This window comes from Myodes glareolus, chromosome 5 (assembly GCF_982192425.1).
Source record: "Myodes glareolus chromosome 5, mMyoGla1.1, whole genome shotgun sequence".
Taxonomy (NCBI): domain Eukaryota; kingdom Metazoa; phylum Chordata; class Mammalia; order Rodentia; family Cricetidae; genus Myodes; species Myodes glareolus.
In genome coordinates this window covers 104,428,128-104,448,780 of record NC_142030.1, presented here as the reverse complement: position 1 = coordinate 104,448,780, position 20,653 = coordinate 104,428,128, and the positions used below count along the sequence as shown (strand labels likewise).

Below are 20,653 nucleotides of genomic sequence, written 5' to 3'. Positions count from 1 at the left end.
TGTAGAGTGCTTGCCTATCATGCACAAAGTCCTAGATTCGGGCTCCAGCACCCAGCATGGTGGTGCACACACCTGTAATCCCAGTTCTCAAGAAGTAGAGGCAGGAAAATCAGGAGTTCAAGGTCACCTTAAGTTACATATTGAGTTCTGGGTCAGCCTGGGCTTAAAGGAAAAGCAAATAGCCAGACCTGATATTGTGGGTCCCGGTACCAGCTTCTTCTGTGGCTTCTGGGAATTCAGATTCAGGCGTTCATGATTGCACAGAAGATATTCTCAGGCATTGGACCCTCTCCCCAGCCCCAGTGGACAAGGTTTATAAGTTAACACTTTAACAAAGTCAACGGCTTTTCCACCAGCTGGATTCTCTGTCTACCCCATTCTGCCAGGTATATCCCATTTCAAACCAGGGCCTCACCAAGTGCACCCATGTGCCTTCTCTCCCAGAAGTCCTCAGGAAACTGGCCCAGGCTCCTGGGAGCATCCTAACCCCCAGAGCCTTTCAGGTTCCATAAGAACCCACTGCAGTTCTTAGGATATTAACAGAACCCTAGTACCATGTGGCTGCACACTGAGGCAAGATAAAGGAGTTTCCATGGCAATCAAACCTTGTCATCCACCTGGTACCCAGATAAGGATAAGTTCCCATTCATTGTGCCTGAGTTCTCTCTCCCCTACCTGGATTAGTTGCTTGTCTTGCTGCTGTGGGAAAATGTCTGGACAGAGGCAGCTTAAGAAGGGACTGTTTGTCTCACAGTATGAGGGGACAGTCTGTCATGGCGGCGCAGGCAGGGCAGCAGGAACCTGAGGCAGCTGCTCACAGGGCACCCACAGACAGGAAGCAGAGAGATGAACGCTGATGCTCAGCTCACTTTCTCCTTTTGATTCAGCCCAGGACCCCAGTCCATGGGATAGTGCTGACCACGTTTGGGGTGGGTCTTCCTACCTCAATTAGCCTTACCTAGATAGTTCCTTGAAGACACACCCAGAGTCCTGTCTGTTCAGTCATTCTAAATTCCACCAGGCTGACTGTCAACATTAAACATCATACTATGCCTCCCTTTTGTTTTGACCTTCAGGTTCTCCAGTCATTTTTGTTGCTTCATGGGCTGTCACCAGGCACTTTCTGGAAGACATCGGGTAAGCTGGTAGGAGGAGGAGCAAGAACACGGCACAACATATTACAGTCAGTCTCTACAGCAGCTGGCTCTGCAGCCAGGAATTCAGCTAATCTCACACTGCTGGCTCAAGAGGTAGCATGCTTGCCTAGCATGCATGAAGCTCAGAGTTTGATTCCAGCATTGCATTAACTGGATGTAGCAGAGGAGGACAAGTATCTTTAGGATTAAAGAATTTGTTAGTTATGTGGATATGTGCAGATGCGTGCATGTGAGTGCAGATGCCCACGGAAGCCGAAGACACCACTGGCTCCCCTGGATCTGGGATTACAGGTAGTTGTGAGCTGTCCTACATGGATGCTGGGAACTGAAGTCAGGTTCTCTGCAAGAGTAGTATGTGTTCTAAACCACTGAGGGGAACAGATCTTAATGGCGGTAGGCACAAGCTGTGATGGCTAATGGCATAATGAACACAGTCTTCCTCCCAAGGGTGGCACTGGGAAACATGTCGGCCAGTCAGTCAGTTCCCCTCCTAACGATGCCTAACACCCTCTTCTCTTCCATAGATGCTGGGACATCAATTCCAACCCTTCCATCTGGTGGCTCATTCGAGGACCCGTGATTCTGTCCATCCTGGTGAGTGGCCATCCTCTTCTGAGCTGGGGACAAGTAAGGAAATACTGGACCCATGAGAAACAGAGGGTTGGAGATCCCGGAGCTTGAGTTTCCAGCAGGTACCAGGAGGGTAGAAACAGCAGGATTCCAGAGGTTGGTAGGCAGGCTGTCCCCTAAGGAGTGGATGAGGGAGTGGGTCAAGCCTGTTGGGAGTCATTTACCTTATCTTTAGGACCTAGAGCTCAGAGATTTTAGATAAGTATTCCCCAACCCCTCAAAACCCACCACCAACAAAACAGAGATCGCATTCTTCCCAAGCATAGTAAGTTCATTTCATCACTCAGGAGACAGAGGCAGGAGAATTGAGAGTCTGAGGCTTGTCCAAGTTCTGCAGTGGCATGCTCTATCAAGGAGAAGAGTGAGGGTTGGTACGTAGGCTCAGGGCTGTGCAAACCTCACCACTGGAGTTCCATCATCAGAACCTGCAGTAGAAGAGAGAAGTGACTACTGCAAGTTAGTCTTTGACCTCTGCAGGCGTGTGTGTGTGTGTGTGTGTGCATGGGTGTGTGTGTGTGTGCGCGCACGTGCGTGTGTGTGCACGTGTGTGTGCATGTGTGCGCACTGTGGTGTGTGCTCGCAAGTGAAAACATGTGCAAACACAGATATTGTAATAAAACAAAACAAAACAAAATAAAATAAAAGTGGACTCCAAGACTCAGTCAAATCTTCATTCATCAAGATTTACAGGGGATTACAAGCCCCAAGGGTGAGTGATCTGGCTGGCATTGTGTAGACCCGTGGGCCACTGAACCCAGACAGCGGGTGTGTCGTTTCCAGCTGTGGTCTCTGGATTAATGTGTCACTGGGACTCTGGGTGCAGGATGAGCAGCCACGATTTGTCATCCTGGCTGTGGTGTCTCTCCTGTCCCCAGCTCTACGGGTCAGGGCCAGGACACCTTTAGCCTGACCTTTGCCTTGTGCCTTGCAGATCAATTTCATCCTTTTCATAAACATTCTACGAATCCTGATGAGAAAACTTAGAACCCAAGAAACAAGAGGAAATGAAATGAACCAGTACAAGTAAGTGTAAGGCAGAAAGTTTGGCATGCTGGGACAGTCAGCGAGCACTTACTGAACACCTGCTGTTTACTCCACTATGCTAAGTAGAAAGGCAGGCCTGGGGCATACCTGTAGTATGACTGGGGTGGGTGGGAGGGAAAACGCCTGAATATGAAGCCTCAGACACTGTGGGGAGAGAAACCTGTGAAACCAGGCAGGAGGCCTACAAGTATAGATCTGAGTCCTCTATCAGAGGACTGCAAGGCTGGGAGGGCAAGGAAGTTGGGTAGGAGGTGTTGAGACAAGGTGGGGTAGGAAGGGCATGGCAAGGCCCTTTCTGGTCTCCTCATTTGCTAAGCACAGCATCAATAGCACAGGTGTCTGATTTGTCCACTGGTGAAGCTGTTGAGTGCTTATTGATTTGTGTTACTGATAGAAAGGGGAGACCAGAAGCACTGAGGCTTGGTCATGCGTCTGGCGAGTGTTGTGCCTAAGTGGTTGGCGCATGGGACTTTGGAGATTTTGCAAAATAAATGAAAACGTGCTGGAGATGTTGTTCTATAATGGGATACTTGCTTAGCGTGAGTGAGGGCTGGCGTTCCGCATCTAGCACTGCAAAATACAGATTATAGATCATAGATAAGAGGGTAGATAAGTAGATGAGACACAGGTACATAGATAGATGATATAGATACAAACTTTCAAGGATGACAGGTGATAGTTGATTGATACATGATAAGCAGGCAAATACAAAGATAATTGATAAATGATAAATAAATGGCTAGTAGATACACAAATAGATAACAGATATAGTTAGATGATAGATAGATAAATAGATGGATAGATAGATAGATAGATAGAAAGAAAGATAGATAGATAGATAGATAGATAGATAGATAGATAGATAGATAGATAAATAGATAGATAGATCCAGCATAACTTAAAACAGCCAGGCCCTAGACGGGTTGAACTGTGTGAGGAAGGCTTGGGCAGATCAGGAGTGGCAGCCTACCCTGTGTCCCCAGGCGCCTGACCAAGTCCACCCTCCTGCTGATCCCCCTCTTCGGCATCCACTACATCGTCTTCGCCTTCTCCCCAGAGGACGCCATGGAAGTCCAGCTGTTCTTTGAATTGGCCCTGGGCTCCTTCCAGGTAAGTTTTGGGGATCGTGACTTATAAAGGGCTCCTCAGGACTAGAGCAGTGGCTCAGTTAGGGGAGCACTGGCAGTGTAAGCATGGGACTGAGATCAATCCCCAGATCCTACAGGAAACGTGTGGGAGTGCGTGCCTCCAGTCCCATTGATGATGAGATAGGAGGCAGAGACAAAGTGATCCCTGAAGTTCACCAGTGAGAGACCCCATGACAAAAAGTCAAAGGACACCTGAGACCTCCACATCTGTGTACATATGTTCATCTGCACACATGTATACACACACACACACACACACACACACACACACACACCAGCTTTCAGTTCTCTTTGAGAGAAACGAGGCTGCAGAGATAGCAAGTCTGGCAGTCCCACACAGTGCCAACCCAAGGCCACAGGGCAGGACCTCATGATGCCAACTGATTTTGAGTCTCCAACAGTGAAAACATGGGACTGGGGGAGGTTGCCTCCTGGGAGAAGGAAAGGGAAAAGCAACCGAGCTTGACGGACAAAGTGTTACGTAACCACACGGGTAGCACATTCGTGACCACAATGACACGCACACTGTGTAAAGCCACAGGCAGGCAGAGGAGCCTCTGTTTCTCGCTGGGAAGTCCAGAGGAAATGTCTAAAACTGAGAAATTGGAAACTCGCAACATCAGCATGTTATTGAAAAAAAAAGTTAGGAGTGTTCAGGCTGAACTCAAGCTACCCCTAAGGAGCAGGAAGTGGGGTAGGTGGCAGGAGGATGCTGGACTTGTGTGGTGTGGGTGTGCGTGCGTATGTGCAAGTGTGGGCCAGGGGACAGCGTTCCTCAAGACTGTCCACTTTGTTTTTTGTTGTTGTTTTGCTTTTTGCATTTTAGATAGGATCTCTCTTTATATGTAGCCGGGAACTTACCAAGTAGACTAGACCATTCTAGCGGGCCAGCCAGCCCAGGGACCTGCCAATCACTGACTCCCCGGTGTGCTACACAGTGACAGTTTTAGATGGAACCACTGAGCCATCTTCTCAGCCCCAGGATGTTGGGGTTTTAACCAGATTCTTTTGACAGGAGGTAGGGGAGGTCACCTACCTCTAATTCACCAAGATGTTGTGAAGTTAAGGCAACAATAACAGAAGTGGGTAAGAAGAAATCCTAATTGGAATCTCGAGCTTCACATTGTTACTTTATTTATTTGCTTGGAGCTATTTCTTTCCAAAAATAACATAAAGTCACTTTTAGCAACAACCAATGGAGGAAAAAAATATGTAGATGACTTATCAGTGGAAAAAACTATAAACCCGGTGTGGTAGTGTGCTTTGTAATCCAAGCACTTGGGAGGAGGAGGTGGGAGTCGAGGTCAGCCTTCACTACATAGCAAGCTTGAGGTCAACCTGAGTTTGGAGCTTTCCAGAAGCCAAAGAAAGAACAGTTTGTTTCAAGACTTAGAGTATTCATTAGATGAAAGCCCGTGGATTTGGCTTGAGGCTTGCTGGAAGGGCATTTGCCCTGCATGCCTGAGACCCTGGGTTCCATTCCCAGTACAACCTGAGTTCATACACAGACACAGATAGACAGACAGACAGACACACACACACACACCAATGAAAGCAAACTCATTGCCTAAAGAAGCCTTGGATCATGTTCTGGAGCTTGAGGACATCCAGTCCCCAGCCCCCACCCCACCCCCACAAAGTCTTCCTTGCAGTGAGACTCTAGCAGAGCCCCACCCCTCAACAGGGAGGTCTTAGCCTCAGAGTGAGGCCTCCACTCTCCCTTTGTCCTTTGGATTCTGCTCTTGGTAGGCTGAGCTACTGCCACTGCTCCGGGGGACACAGTGAGTCAGATCTTTACCTCTCTGCTATTTCAAACCCAACCGCAAACCGTCCCTGTACTTCCTCTGAGAAGCTTCCCTGAGCAGAGCCTCTGCCAGCACCTTGGTCCTATTGCACATACAGCAGTGGTCTCACTATGATCCATCTCACCGGGGGCTCTGAGGTTCAGGCATTGGAAGGACTTAGCTTGACCACCAAAGTAGGTAATAAGCATTCAGAGAGCTTGGGACCCCAGGGCTGCTTCTCCAGGAAGATAGGGACTTCCTGTCCCCAGAACTGGGAAGATAAAAAAGCAAAAACCCACCAAGAATACTTTCCTAATACCCCATGGACGTGCTCATAAGTGAGAAGGCCATAAGAAACATGTAAATAGCTGGGCCTGATGGTACACGCATGCAGTCCCAGCCCCTGCGAGGCAGAGTCGGGAAGATACCTTCACAGTCTAGGCCAGCCTGTGCTATATTGTAAGTTCCAAGCCAGCCAGTGGGACAGACTTGTGAGAGTCTAACCCCCCAAGTGTGTGTATGTTCTTATGTACACAAATGTATTAAATATGTGTATGTACCCATAGATATGTATGTGTATTCATACACAAATGAATCAAAGTTTCTCCCACATACCAAAGTGGAGAGAATAATAGAATGAACCTGCATCTACCAACCAAAGAGAGAGAGAGACAGAAAGAGAGAGGTGGGGGGGCATGACCTGGAGAGATGGTTCAGTGGTTAAGAGTTCTTATTGCTCTTGCAGAGGATCTGAATTTGGTTCCCAGCATCCTTGGTAGGTGCTCACAATTGCCTATACCTAGTTCCAGGGAATCTGGTGCTCTCTTCTGACCCCTGCAGGTACCAGAGCACAGGTGGTATACACACATATCCACAGATATACATAACTGCACATAAATAAAAGTAAATCTCTAAGAAAAAAACATATGCACCTACAATAACAGCAGAACTCACAAGTATTGTTCTGGCTTTATATCTCCATGGTAGAACGTGAGTTTAGCATGCATGGGCCATGGGTTCAAGTCCTGCCCCCTTCAAAAACAGCCTGGGGAGATTGCTCAGTGGGCAAAGTGTTCACTGCACAAGGATGAGGACCTGAGTTAGAATCCCCAACACCCACGTAAAAAGCTGGGGTGGAGTACCAACGAAACAAGGTGGATCCCGGGAGCTCATTAGCCAGCCACTTAGCTGTTCAGAGCCTTGGGATCAGTGAGAAATCCTGTCTTGGGAAGCTGTGGAGGCCTGATTAAAGGTAATAACCTATACTGACTTGTTGGAGTGGCAGGTTCATTGCCCTTTGGGGTCCGTCAATGAGACAAGCAGCTAAAGGCTAGAGCAGAGAGGCTAGGCCAGCCGACGTTTTAAGCTGTATATGCAAGTCTCTGGAGAAGGAAGATTATCAGGGAGGTGGAAGGCAGGATGGTGAGGAAGGCAGGACGGTGAGGCAGGCTCTGAGGGAGAAAGGGAGCAGGTGCTCTGTGGACAGACAGCTTTCCCATTGCTGTAATCAAACACCCTGACAGGAACTGTGTAGGGAAAGGAGGGAAGGAGGCTTTGCCTTGCCTCAGAGTCCTAGAGTACAGCTCTTGATGGTGGCAGGACCTGAGGCAGTTGGTGGCATTGTGGTACTCAGTTGACTTTCTCTCTACTGGATGGAGTAGTGTCTCCTGTGTTTGGGGAGAGTCTTCCCACCTTGGTTAATCTAGAAAACCCTTAAAGGAATGCTCAGAGGTTCTCCTTTAGGTTATCCTCGCCTCTGCCAAGTTGAGAGTCAGTAGCAATCAACACACATCACTCATGGCTCTGCAGGCATTGCAGACTGACGACCCAGAGAATATCATCAGGAAAACAGGAGCTCTGAGAAAAGGTCCAGATAAACTCTACCCCTCCAAGTCAGGAGACACAGCCTGGACTCCAGAGCCACCTGCATCTACTACAGACCTGCTCTTGACCCCAGAGCTGCCACATATGCTACACTCGACTCCAGAGCTGTTTGCACCTGCTAGCACACCTGCACTGGACTCCAGAGCTGCCCGCACCTGCTACAGACCTGCATTTGACCCCAGAGCTGCCCACACCTGCTAGCACACCTGCACTGGACTCCAGAGCTGTTTGCACCTGCTAGCACACCTGCACTGGACTCCAGAGCTGCCCGCACCTGCTACAGACCTGCATTTGACCCCAGAGCTGCCCACACCTGCTAGCACACCTGCACTGGACTCCAGAGCTGCCCGCACCTGCTACAGACCTGCATTTGACCCCAGAGCTGCCCACACCTGCTAGCACACCTGCACTGGACTCCAGAGCTGCCCGCACCTGCTAGCACACCTGCACTGGACTCCAGAGCTGCCCGCACCTGCTAGCACACCTGCACTCATGCATACTTTGCTCTCACCACACATCTGTTCTCCAGCAGGAATTTATCACCTTTCTTGTGAACCCAGGATCTCCCACTGGAGTGGCCCTGCCCCTCATAAGGGAATGGGGGTGATTCTTCAGGGGCCTCCTGTCTCTGCTATCCTGGATGGCACTCTTTACCAATTCCAGAGACCTGAATCGTCCCTTTAATCAGGGCCCAAGTCAGAAGTTCTTCCCTTATCGCCCCTGACACAGGAGTTGGAGGTCATATGTTAGGTCTCAGGGTCAAGAAATGAAAATGACTTCTGCCTGTGTTGAAGGCAGGCAGGCAGATCAGTGTACTGCGTGCCCCAAAGTAGGGAATTCTCCAAGGCTGAAATAAGGAGTGAGGGGTGTGTGTGTGTGTGTGTGTATGTGTGTGTGTGTGTGTTGTGCGTGTGTGTGCTCACTCAAGGATTCAGGCAGGAGCAGGCGGGAGGGATGAGTCTACAAGCACGGACTAACACAGTTCCTCCCTTAGGGGCTGGTGGTAGCCATCCTCTACTGCTTCCTCAATGGTGAGGTGAGTGTCCTGGGGAACCACGGAATTCCAGTACAGGAGCTCCCCGATGACCGGCCAAAGGGGAGTGAGAAAGGGGCTGAGGCAGGTCTGCTGGCTTGGCAGAGTCACCTGGTGGTATGATAGATCACATCTTGGGCAATGTCCTCAGGACAGAACCAGCAGAAATAGATTCTGTGGGTCTGGACAGGGCCTGTGAAGTGTTCCTTACCAAACTCCATGAGTAAGCTCAGCAAACCCAGACGAGCCAAGACCCCACTCAAACCCAAGTTCCCAACAGCTCTGCTGCCGGCTCTGGGAGGGACCTGAGTCACTTCCCACCCAGAGCTCAGTCTTCCCATGAGTGAAATGGGTCACTTGGAGTTGCCCCAGCCTTGGGCAGAGACTAAGGGTTCAGGATATGAAGCGCCAGTCACTGACCCTGGCTAAATTGGTAATGCACACAGGCCAAGTGTCTCTGCGGCTATTGGCCAATCTGTCTGGTTCACACACGTGAATGGGAGTGACCTCAGATGTTTCCCAAAAATCAAACATCAAAGCTGACTTCAGAGGTTCAAGTGCTCTCTTGAGGACCATAAAGGAAATATCTAAGAGCAAACCCTCAGATCACAGATGGATTCCAGACTGGGGTGAGGGGGTGATGGGAACAAGCATACAGGTTTGGACACCTGATTCTGCAGTTTGTGGGGCAATTCCCACACCTTTTCTGAGGAATGCAGTGTTAGAAGATGGAGGGTACAGTCCGGAACTGATGTGCAAGGAGAGCTCAAGGTGTCCCCTGACCTCCACAAGAATGTCATGGCATGCACGTGTTCACATCTCTCGCTCTCTAAATACATAAAGAAATAATTTTAAAATTTAAAGATGCCATGGACTAGTGCCCACGGTAGAGACGGCCCTCAGTAACTTTTCTGTACATGGGGCAGGAATGGTCAGTCAGAGACCTATAGGGAAGGAGGCACAACAGGGCCATGAGAGTTGGGACAGCGGGGCTCATCAGTGAGGCAGGTTCTGGGCAGAGGCCTGAGCTACCTTCTCGAGCAGTCGCTGCAGCTGATGGCTGGTTTTGGGCAGGTGCAGCTGGAAGTTCAGAAAAAATGGCGCCAGTGGCACCTCCAAGAGTTCCCGCTACGCCCTGTGGCCCTCAGCAACTCCTTCAGCAATGCCACCAGTGGTGCCACCCACAGCACTAAGGCCAGCACCTCGGAGCAGAGCCGGAGCACCCCCAGGGCCAGTATCATCTGAGGCCGCAGCAGGACTGGCAGCGGATGCAGAGCTGGACACTCAATAGGACAGTTCTCTCCTAACGGCTCTTCTGTGTTTGAGTGGCTGAGAGGCCTTCCTCCAGGTACTGAGCTTCCTTAGAACTGAGACTGGGTCACCATGGAGCAAGAAACAGGTCTGTGATTTGGTCTTTCTTGTTCTTCTGAGAGAGTAATTCAGTGGCTCCAGAGGAGGCAAGGGAATAAATGACATCCAGAACACCCGAGTCTGTGTGTGTCAATCTTTTGCCACCTGGGGAAGGCGTATGTTCTACACCACTTCCCAGCTTCTCCCTGAAGGAGCAGGGAGCTTCCCTGCCTCCAGGTTCCAGCTCACTTTTAAAAACAAGCCTAGAAGCTCAGAAAATATGAGGAATCAAGACCCTGGGCCTTAGACTGATCTCGTCTGCCCTAGAGTTCGCGTAGAGCATACAGGACAGCAGCTAAATTAAGCTGGTGAAGCCATGGGCCTTCTGAAGCCCCCTTTCCTATCCCTGATGTTGTATGAGGACTTTGTGGAAAACAGGGACATCAGGAAGTAAGCCATCCTCTCTATGCATGGCAGACAGCTCCTTGAAGGCCCAAGACTTGCCCAAGATACTTTTTGTTCTTTTGAGACAGTGTCTTCTATAGCCCAGGCTGGTCTACTAATCCCTAGGTAGCCGAAAATGACCTCAAACTCGATCCTCCTGCCTTCATTTCCAAGTGCTAGAATTGCAGATTTGCACCACCAAGCCTGGTTTATGTGGGCCTGGGAATCAGACTCATAACTTCATGCACAACAGGCAAGCACTTTACCAGCTATGCTACATCTCCATGGACCCCTATTGCACAGTCTCTTAGCATCTGAGCTTCAAGGCGGGTGGTGATTTCCTAACTCTCAAGCAGGCAGAGGCCCATCTCCCTGCACTATGAGCTTCCATAACTCTGGCTCTCCATACCAGCACATTCTCACTCCCTGGCTCCATAAGAGGATGAAAGAGGATGAAGTGTTTGAATCTCCTTCCAAACAGAACCTAGCGGGGAAACCTAAACAGAAATGGGGACCTGGCCTCCGATTCGCATCTTACAGCCTGATGCAGGACCCCTTCCAGCCTGGGCCCAGTATGAGCCGTCAATGAATTCTGGTTTTGGTAAAACCAGACAGTCCCCATGAACTCCTCAGGTAGAGATGGCAATATGGCTCAGTCAGAGAGCACCTGCCCAGGTGCACCAGGCCTTGGATGTGAGTGACCCTCAGCACTGCAAGACAAACACAAAACAGCCAGTTCTGGGATCTCCAAGGTCCCTGAACAGTGGTGGTTCCGATGTAGCATTTGTAGCCTCATGACTCTCAACTGGAATCAAGATGTCTAAAAGTCAGGGCTAGAGAAGCGGCTCAGCCAACGAAAGCTCATGCCGAGCAAGCATGACGACTTCAGCTGGATCCTGGAACCTATGACAAGGCGGAAAGGACCAGCTCCACAAACCATTCTCCAACCCCCACATGTGCACATGATGTGTACATTCCCATGCATGCATGTACAATAGTAAGTGAGATGAAGATATGTAAGCTCACTGTAGAAGGGGCTGGAGGGATGACTTAGGGGTAAAGTGGATGACGAGCTGGGTTCAGTTCCTGGAGCCTGTGTAAAAGCCTGGTGCGGTTGTGCAGGCCTCCAATCCCAGTGCTGGGCAGACAGAGGCAGGAAGTCCCTGGGGCTCACTGGCTGTCCAGGAAAGCACACTGGTGAGTTCTAGGCCAGGGAAGGACACTGTCTCAAAAGCAAGGTGTGTGGCTTCCTGGAGAATGACACATAAAGTTGGTCTCACATGCCTGTCTACCCTTACACACATATGTGTACACACATGAACATGTATTCATACATATACAAAATCACAATAGAAGCTACTTGGGGAGGTTGGGGTAGAAGGATCACTTGCACTCACAAAGTAGAAACCAGCCTGGGCAACATTTTGTCTCAAAATAAAATGGTCCCTCAGTGGTGGGGTATTTGATGAGTGAATAGAAGGCCCTGGGTTTGGTCCCAGAAGCAGAAAAAAGAATCATCACAGGTGTGTTCACCTAGCCCTGGAAGGACCCTTATGACAAGAGCAGGGCAAACCCATGCGGGGCTGGAGGGGAAAAGAAGCTTAAAGGTTATATGAGAACACATGTCACCTGTTTCTGGGTGGCAAAAACTGGAACTGGGGCAACCGGAGAGCAAACAGATCTGGGAGCTGCAGTGATGGCTTAGCTGGTGGGTCAACTGCCTTGCAAGCACCTGAGTTCAATCCTCAGAACCAATGTAGAAAAAAAAAAAGCTGGGCATGGTGGCATGTGCTTGTAATCCCAGCTCTGGTGAGATGGGAGCCAGAGGTCTCTGGAGCTCACTGGCCAGCCAACCCAGACTACCTGGCAAATTCCAGACCAAAAAAGAGACCATCTTGAACAAAATGGGGCTAGGGTGATGTTTCAGTGGATAAAAGCGCTTGCTACACAAACCTGACCACCCGAGTTGGGATTCCCAGCACCCACACATAGCTGGATGCAGTAGTGACCACATCCATAACCCCAGTGCTCGTGGGCTGAGAAAAGAGAGGCAGGAAATCCCTGGAAGCTCACAGGCTGAGACCAGCAAAGAGACCCGGTTGCAAACCAAAGGGAAGGTGAAGACCAGTAGGGAGTACTGACCTCTAAACTCTACCTGTGTGCCATGATGTGCGCATGCCTACACCCCCACACAAAGATTTTTTAAAAAGTGGATGGCATCTAGAAACAACACAGGCAAGGTTGTCCTCTGGCCTCCATACACTGGTGCTCACACATGCACACATGTGCACACACATACATACACACACAGGGAGAATGAAAGAGAGACAGAGAGCAGTTCTTCCAGGGAGTATGGAAATCTCCACAGGCTCTTGACCCCTTTCACCTCCACCTGTCCCCTGCAAGCTGTTAATTATTACTCAACATCTGTTTGTCCCCTCACCCGCTGTGGCGTTCAGCAGTGCAAGCATGTGCTCTTTGAAACGTGTTCCAGGATCAGAAACGGACGCTGAGGTCACCTGACCCTGACAAATGAGAGTCTCACAAACAGTCCTGCCCGAGTTGAAACTGGCCTCAGGGAAGACTGTGTTAGAGAGCTCTTGCAGGGACTTTACTCAAGGAAGATTTCAAACTATGAGAGAGGACAGCTAGCCTCTAGAAACTGGGGTGTGTCAGAACCTGTGGGTCCACACAAAGATTAAAATCCACTAGTCCAAGGACTTTCTGGGGGAATCCTGCTAAGCCAGGGAAATGCATGCAAAGCTCCCTTGAGCCGATGAGAGATGGTCCTAGCCACTGACTGGTCCCTTAGGCAGAGGACTTGGCCATTCTTAGAAACCTTGAGTCCTGAGGGCTGGGCTGGGAGATTGCTCAGTGGTTAAAGCCCAGGCCATGCAGGCAGTAAGACCAGAGTTTGGATCCCCAGAATCCATATACATGTTGGATGGTGTGGTGTCACCTGGAATTCCAGCCTGGGAGGCAGACGGGGCATCTCCAGAGCAAGCTGGTTAGTGAGACTGGTCTTACAGGTGAGCTCTGGGTTTGACTGAGAGACCCTGCCTCAATGAATAAGGCAGAAAAGCAATTAAGGATGAGACAGACATCAACCTCAGATCTCCATATGCATACACTTGCATTGCATGTACATCCACACATACATGAACCCATGCACATGTTAAGACATGTACACACACACACACACACATACAGCACATGTATATACATAAGAAAAAAAGTATCCCAGGGCTTAGCTGGGCAGTCAGCCTGGAACCAATTACTGGTATCTTTCAAAGTCTATTCTAGTCCAGGGAAGAAAACACCCAAGGAAGAAGTTTTAGAATATTCTTCTTATTTTAGAATTGACATCATAAAAGCTTGGCTAACCTCTATGGCTTGCTGTCCTGTGGTACTGAGGCAGTTGTCCACTGGCCTGGGGGGCAATTGAAGAGACCCCCCCCCCAGCCCAGGGCCATTTGTAGAGCTTCTCACTAAGAGGCAGCTTCAAGGTCATTGTCCCACTCAATTCCAGGCAGAGGTTCTATGTCAGAGAAGTTCCATCATGACCACACTTTCTTATAGAAGCTAGGGCCCCCTGCGGGGTCTTAGACTTTTCTTAGCTGGTCCCAGGGCTGCGTGAGGCTGTTAATGTGAAGGCCACTGGTGGCGTTGAGGAAGAAGAGGAATGAAGCGGTGAACTCACACCAAAACATCAGGGTGAAGCCCATGAAGGTGATCTGACTCTTGAGGAGGAGGATGAAGGTGAGGAGGCCCCCAGAGGAGAGGACGAAGGCGACCAGTAGGAGGTAAGAACCGATGGCCCACTTGCGCCGTGAGCGGACATCCTCACACACCTGGGACACCATAAGCAGCTCCAAGCCAAAGATGGCAGCCACCACAGCCATGGCAGCCACAGTGCGTACTAGGCCCATGCCTACTGCCAGCCCGGGCACGTGAGCCTGGTTCAGGTCTCTCAGGCAGTGTGGACCGCTGTGGTTGCTGATGGTGCAGAAGTACCACAGCCCAAAGAGATGGTCTTCCACCAGGAGCCAGTGGCCGTCGCAGATAGACACTGAAGAGAGGACCACAGCCAGGGCCGTGCACACGATGATGAGTGTCCGGATGAAGGACTCAAAGAAGGACCGGTGGGGCCTCTTAGGGCCCAACAGCCTCTGGGTCTGGAAGACACCATACGAATTAGTGAGTTGACAAGGGCCTGGGACACCAGGGGAAACTCCCAGAATGCAATCCCACTTACTCCAGCCCTGTTTTTGCTCTGATATCGTGGGAAGCCATGAATTGACCCTCCCAGCTTCCCATTCAACCCACCCCCACTGGGGGCCCTTCCATTTTCTACCTGTCCTCGCTCCACTGCCAGAGCCTGGCCAAGTGTTTACCAATTGCAAACTAATCCCTTACTGTTCTCAGGATCTCTACCTAGAGTGAAAAGCCCAAACTGGAACCGGGAAGATGGTCTTGTGGGTAAAGTACTTGCTTGCTTTACAAGCACGAGGGCCACAGTTTGATCCCAAGAACCCACATTTTAAAAAGACAAGCAGGGTGGTAAGTGTGTGTAATCCCAGAGCTGGGCATCTGGGCAGGCAGAGCCCTGGGACTTGCTGGCCAGCCAGCCAACTTGGTGAGCTTCAGGCGAGAGAGAGAGAGATAGAGAGAGAGAGAGAGAGAGAGAGAGAGAGAGAGAGAGAAGGAGAGGGAGAGAAGAAAGACATACACATAGAGAAGATGGTGCTTAAATAATAATAGTAGAGGTTGGCCTCTGGTCTTCTAACGAGAACGTGTACACACACACACACACACACACACACACACCATGGCAGCTGGTTAATATAGTTCCATGCCTAGGATATTCTTCTTTCGAGCCTCTTGGGCCCTTGTCTGGCAGATCCTGGGCAGCTCTCTCACCCCAAGAATGACACCTTGTCTCTTCTTCTCATTCTCTTCGGAGAGGTCCTTCCCACCCAGCCAGCCCCCTGGGTCCTCTATTGCTCTTTTTGGGTGCCCCGTTTTGCTCTTTGCTCTATTCTGACAGTATTTTGGAGTGACATGCCATTGGCCGTGCACCTGGACATCGCGTTCCCCTCGGAGGGCAAGGCCACATGTCAAGAGACCGCTGTATTTGCAGTATCTGGCACACTGTTAGACCTGTGCTGCTAGGTGCTTGAGGAAGAACACTGGAGAACTGGTCAAGTTTCTGCTGGAAGTTCCTTATAGACTGAGCCTCCTGCCCAGACGTAAGCTGACTGACTCATAGGATGCACAGAAGCAGGTGACGCCACTGTTTGATTTAGGAAGAACAGATAACACAGAAAGATTGCTGCCGGGAAACGAGGGGAGCGAAGGAAAGGGAACCGCAGCGCGCATCATATGGCAGCTGTGAATAAGATTCCAAAGGCAAGCGTGAGCTGCACCTCTGTCAGGTACAGCTGAGCCTGGTTCCCGGAGACTGCAGGCAGAGCCCTTATGAGGCTGTCTGCTAGGGCTGGGGAGATGGGAGACTCATTAAAGTGCTTGCCATGCAAGCATGTGGGCCTGAGCTCAGATCTGCAGCACCCACATAAAAAGTCAGGCGTGGTAGCAAGCCATATTTGTAACTTCAGGGCTGGATGGGCTGGGGGTAGATGGGTGGATCTCTAGAGCTCATTGATCTATATCAGTCTAGCTTAATCAGTGAACTTCAGATTCAGTGAGAGACCGGTCTCAAAGATGTACGCGTATCCACCCCCCTCTCTCGTTTCTCTTTCTCCCTGTATTTTGAGCCAGCATTGTTTAATACATCCAGGCTTGGCCTTGATTCACTACATAGCCAAGGATGATGTTGAACTTCTAACCTTCCTCTTTCCTGGGATGACAGGCGAGCAGTCCCCATTTGTTTATTCGGTGCTAGGGTTTGAAACCAGGGCTTCACACGCGCTGGGTAAGCATTTCGCCATCTGAGCCACATCTCCAGTCAGTGCCCTTGTTTTTTTCTCGTCTGCCCAGTGAAGCTGGCGATCCCCGCAGGAAAGCACCTGGCAAGGTTATGAAATCCCTAGAGGCTAATACGGTCACAGGATGGGGCAGCTACGGATGCAGAGGACGAATCACAAGACACGCAGGCCAGCTCAGACACCTTTTGACCCTAGACCTCATGCTGTCTGGAAAACAGGCACATCTAGTCCCTTCCTCGGCCCCGCCTGTCCCAGGCCCAGGCTGGACTTTAATCTTCAGGCCCTAAGATGCCACACTGGGATCAGACAGAGGTGACATAGAGATCTGGTATCGCCTTTCCTTCTGTTGACTTGAAGTAGGCTTTATTTAAACTCTCTGACCACCGGTAAGACTGCAAGGATTAAAGGCTCATGAAGTAAAGACACGTGGGGCTGGAAAGACGGCTCGGTCTATGAAGTGCTTGCAAGCACGAGGACCTGAGTTCGACTCCCCAGAACCCATGAAAAGCTGGGTGTGTTGATGCACACTTATAATCCTAGTACTGGGTTGGGAGAGATGGGTGGCTCACTGGGGTTCACTGGCCAGTCAGTTTCCCCAGCTTGGTGAGTTCCAGGCCACATCAAAAGTAGTCAGTAAAGTGCCCTCCTTGCAAGCACAAAGATATAAATTCCATCCCTAGAACCCAAGTTAAAAGAACAAAAGAGAAGAAACAAAAAACCTGGGTATAGTTGATGTTAGTAATCTCAGCATTGGGAAAACAGGCCAGTCACAAGGAATTGCTGGTCTTCCAGCTTAGCCTAGTTGGTGAGTTCTAGGCCAGTGCTAGACCCTTTGAGACCTTGTCTCAAAAAACAAGGTAGACAGAGCAGGAGGAGGAACGGTCCTTCAGGTCATCCCATTCCCCAGACACATACAAAATATGTGGCCATAGGTGGTTCCCGGTTCCTGAGAGTGGTCTATAACACCAGCAAGGATCATGTATGCTTTAGCCTTCATCCTGAACCACTGTGTGTGTCTCAGCCCATACTGCTGGTACCTCCACCAGCTTCCAGTGACCCTGGGGGCTGGAAACCTCTCCTGGAAGCTGGGGCGGGGTGGGGGGGAGCGGGTCTGGGGTGGGAGGGGGCGTGGAGGGTTGTGCAGCTGAGTGGTAGCAGTCAGTGGAAGAGCCGGCTGGAAAACAGGAAGCGGGCAGCCAGTCCTGCCCCATAAGTTTCATCTCTGTAGCTTACGGCTATCCCTTCAGCCAGGGCCTTGGCCTCCTCCGCTAAACAACACTTCTCATTCTCTTTTCATTCTCTCTTTTGCCCTGCGACCCTGACCGGTTCCAGCTGACCTGTTGCCTGAGGTCAAGGGCTACTGAGGCCACCCCAACGCCATGTCATATCACCCTCCGCTCCCCAAGACCAACAGCACCCCAAGTATACATACTAGATTCACACTCATTCCTCACATATCTGTATCCACTACTCTGCAAGGTGTGCTCTGTTCAGGCCTGGGCCAGGCCACCGTCCCTGCATTGAGCACCCTAACACACTGACATTTCTTCTGCAGCCTGCTCAGGAGCCAACCTAACTGTTCCTTTCAGCTCTGCCTCTAGCATGATCCAGGCCATGTGCCCACCATTGCTACTGGGTATATAGCCCTTCATTCATGCTAGGCAAGTGCTCTGCACCAGACTCACACACGCACACACACACATGCGTGAGCAAGCACACGTGTGCGCACCCCCACACATTCCCCACACACACACACTTTCTAGTCTTTCATTCGGAGACAGTCTGATCACACTCACTCTAGTCTTTGAACCTGCGATCTTCCTGCCCCAGTCTCTGAAGGAGACGAACAAAGACCTGCACTAACAGGTCCTGCCTCTTAGCTGTCACTCATTCCCCCTTCCACCTCCTCTCCACTGAAGGGCGATAACAGTACCTAACTCCTAAGGTTGCTAAGGGGGCGAAGTTGTTGGCCAAGTCGTCCTCAGAGTAGAGACAAGTGCACTATGAACCCTGCACTAACATGGGTGTAGTAGCTCATGGTCCTGACTGTCACACACAGCTGAGCCTGGGGCAAACATGTCTGTGCTGTCCTCTCTTCTCCCTCATTCTCTCCCTACCCTCCCTCCTCTTTTCCTCCTCCTCCCCCCTCTTCCTCCTTTTCTCCCTCTCCTCCTCTTCTCTCCATCTTCCTCCCTTCCTCTCCTCCCATCTCTTCTTTTCCTTGTCTCTCTCCCCCTCCTCCCCTCTCCTCCTCCCTCTTCCTTTCTCCTTCTCCTCCCCTAGAAAGGGGCTCCTATCTGTGTTTTTTTTTACCTCTTAGCCTAGCTCCTCCCACACCCCACACTGGTTTCTAGGCATCTCCTTGGGGTACCCACACACCTGTTTTGGGGTGCCCCTGTGCCTTTCTCCCTGTGCCTTCCTCCCTGGAGATGGTCTGGAACATGCCCAGGAACCAAAACAAAAACAAAACAAACAAACAAACAAAAAGAAGCCACCTAATCAGAGTCCCTGTCTTGTACCCTACCAACTGAGTTCTGGTTTAAAGGGTTTGGGGGTGGCCTGTGCAGGGTTTTTTTCTTGTCACCAAAGGGGTGGGTGAGGTTTGGAGGCAGGAAAGCTTGAATTTGTCTACATTCTGCAACTACCCACTGTGGGCAGGTCACTTTTGAGCCTCAATTATCTCTCTGTAAAATGGGTAGAGCTGTAGGGGTGGCCTATGTCTATAATGCCAGTTATTCAGGAGACTGAGGAAGGAGGATAGATAGATAGCCCAGGGGTCTGAGATCATCCTGAACACAAAGCGAGATACTGTCTGTCTTAAGAAGTATTGATAATGACAAAAATAATAACGACGGCTAATAGCAGGACACTACCAACATTATCAGTGTCATGGGGCCTGAGCATTTGAAGGCAGAGTCAACTGACATATCTACTCCTCAGGACAAGACTAGACAGTGGACAGACTGGAGGACAGCCAGACACCGGGATGCCTGGGTGAGCATGAAGCAAGCCGCGGGGTAGTGGACACTTCCCGACCGCCCTTTGAATGGGGTAGGAATGTCGAGATTCTCAGCCAACACAAACACTCTCGGCACTGCCCCAAAAGAAGCCAGACCTTAAAGGAAGCGGAGGCTCCTGTCCCAGGAGCCTTTTTCCTGGGATGTGGGGTCCCCAGTGAGTACACTTGCACCTCAGTTCTACCTAGCTCCCCAAAGGCCTTTTAGAGAAGATTACCTTTGCAGTCCCGATTCCCAGGAAATTCTGACTTTGCAAGCAACTAGTCCACCATTACGTAAACCAAGTTTAGCCTTTTGCAAATCCATTCTGTCGGTCCTCCACTCCAGATGCCCAGTTTTTAAAAACTCCCAACAACCCCTGAGAAAAGGCTAACTCACAGGTCATTCACTGATGACCCCGCAGAAAGTTTGGTGGCCTCTGGTGCCCTCAGGGGCCAAGAAGACTGCAGAAAGTGAGCTGCATTGGGGAGCAGGTACCCCCAGATCACTCTCAGAGAAACCTTCCCGGGGGCGGGGGTAGGTTACCAGCAAGAACTGGGCATCTTGGGGAGTTGTCACCCTGTCCCAAGGCTTCAGTCACTGAGGGTCCCCAGTCCTCCCCATGGTAGGCTGTACCCCGGCTCTGCGCCCCACGGGCCCCTCGGGCTACCTGTGCGCCGATAGCCGTCATGCTGCACCCTGGGCAGCCGCGCTGTTGCCTGGCCTAGCTGTCGCGCTCCGGCTGCTGCGCTCGGCTGCCGGGCTGGCCCTCTCCCGGGGCGGGGCACAAGTCAGGGGGCGGGGGCATAGCGCTCACTAGGCTGCTCGGGTTACGCTGACTCAGCGCTCTTGGTCCCCGAGAAGGGGTACCCGGTGACCCCGCTCGCGATCCTCGCCTCGATACAGATTCTTCTTCGAGGGCTGGGAAATTTGGTTCCGGTCCAAACTTGAAGGGCCGCGTGTCCCGAAGGAGCACCTGGGTGCAAAAGGCGAAGGATCCCGCCTGGATTCTGGCTTCTACACCCACTGGTGACCTTGGACTGCTAGTTTAAAGTCGCTGGGCCTTGGTTAATAAGTGAGATAATGTGTGATTGACTGGGCTTTTGCAAAGCTTTCTTGACACGTGAGTGGACCAGAACCCTCTGGGGGCTATCACTTGCCTTAGTTTGCCTTTTAAGGAGGAACGACAGGATCCTTGTCTCCTAATCCCCTCAGGGACTATCAGTAAATATTTGGCT

The 20,653-nt window shown here is 50.8% G+C and overlaps 2 protein-coding genes across 5 annotated transcripts in view; one reads left to right on the top strand and one right to left on the bottom strand.

Moving 5' to 3' along the window:
• Positions 1 to 10,164, top strand: part of Sctr (secretin receptor) — a 53,302-nt gene extending 43,138 nt beyond the window's left edge. For 2 of the 4 annotated variants that reach the window (XM_085688348.2, XM_048443807.3), the window contains 6 exons: positions 1,077 to 1,137; positions 1,682 to 1,751; positions 2,719 to 2,810; positions 3,815 to 3,941; positions 8,642 to 8,683; positions 9,755 to 10,164. In XM_085688348.2, the coding sequence (XP_085544474.1) occupies positions 1,077 to 1,137; positions 1,682 to 1,751; positions 2,719 to 2,810; positions 3,815 to 3,941; positions 8,642 to 8,683; positions 9,755 to 9,925 (563 nt within the window). In that variant the 3' untranslated portion in view covers positions 9,926 to 10,164. The remainder of the gene's footprint in view (positions 1 to 1,076; positions 1,138 to 1,681; positions 1,752 to 2,718; positions 2,811 to 3,814; positions 3,942 to 8,641; positions 8,684 to 9,754) is intronic. The other 2 variants (XM_085688346.2, XM_085688347.2) reach the window with 2 other exon arrangements.
• Positions 10,165 to 13,802: 3,638 nt separating this feature from the next.
• On the bottom strand, positions 13,803 to 20,226 carry Tmem37 (transmembrane protein 37). The gene is made up of 2 exons (XM_048443808.3): positions 20,086 to 20,226; positions 13,803 to 14,649 (listed from the first exon to the last, which is right to left on the bottom strand). The coding sequence occupies exons 1-2, from the start codon at positions 20,104 to 20,106 to the stop codon at positions 14,077 to 14,079; spliced, it is 594 nt and encodes a 197-aa protein (XP_048299765.3). The 5' UTR covers positions 20,107 to 20,226; the 3' UTR covers positions 13,803 to 14,076.
• Positions 20,227 to 20,653: the final 427 nt, after the last annotated feature.

What these genes read in the sequence shown, in the direction of transcription:
- Tmem37 (XM_048443808.3), bottom strand. Translation starts at nt 20,106, where the DNA reads ATGACGGCTATCGGCGCACAG. An exon ending in TGACGGCTATCGGCGCACAG is followed by an intron (nt 14,650 to 20,085) that starts GTAGCCCGAGGG and finishes GGTGTCTTCCAG; the next exon opens with ACCCAGAGGCTGTTGGGCCC.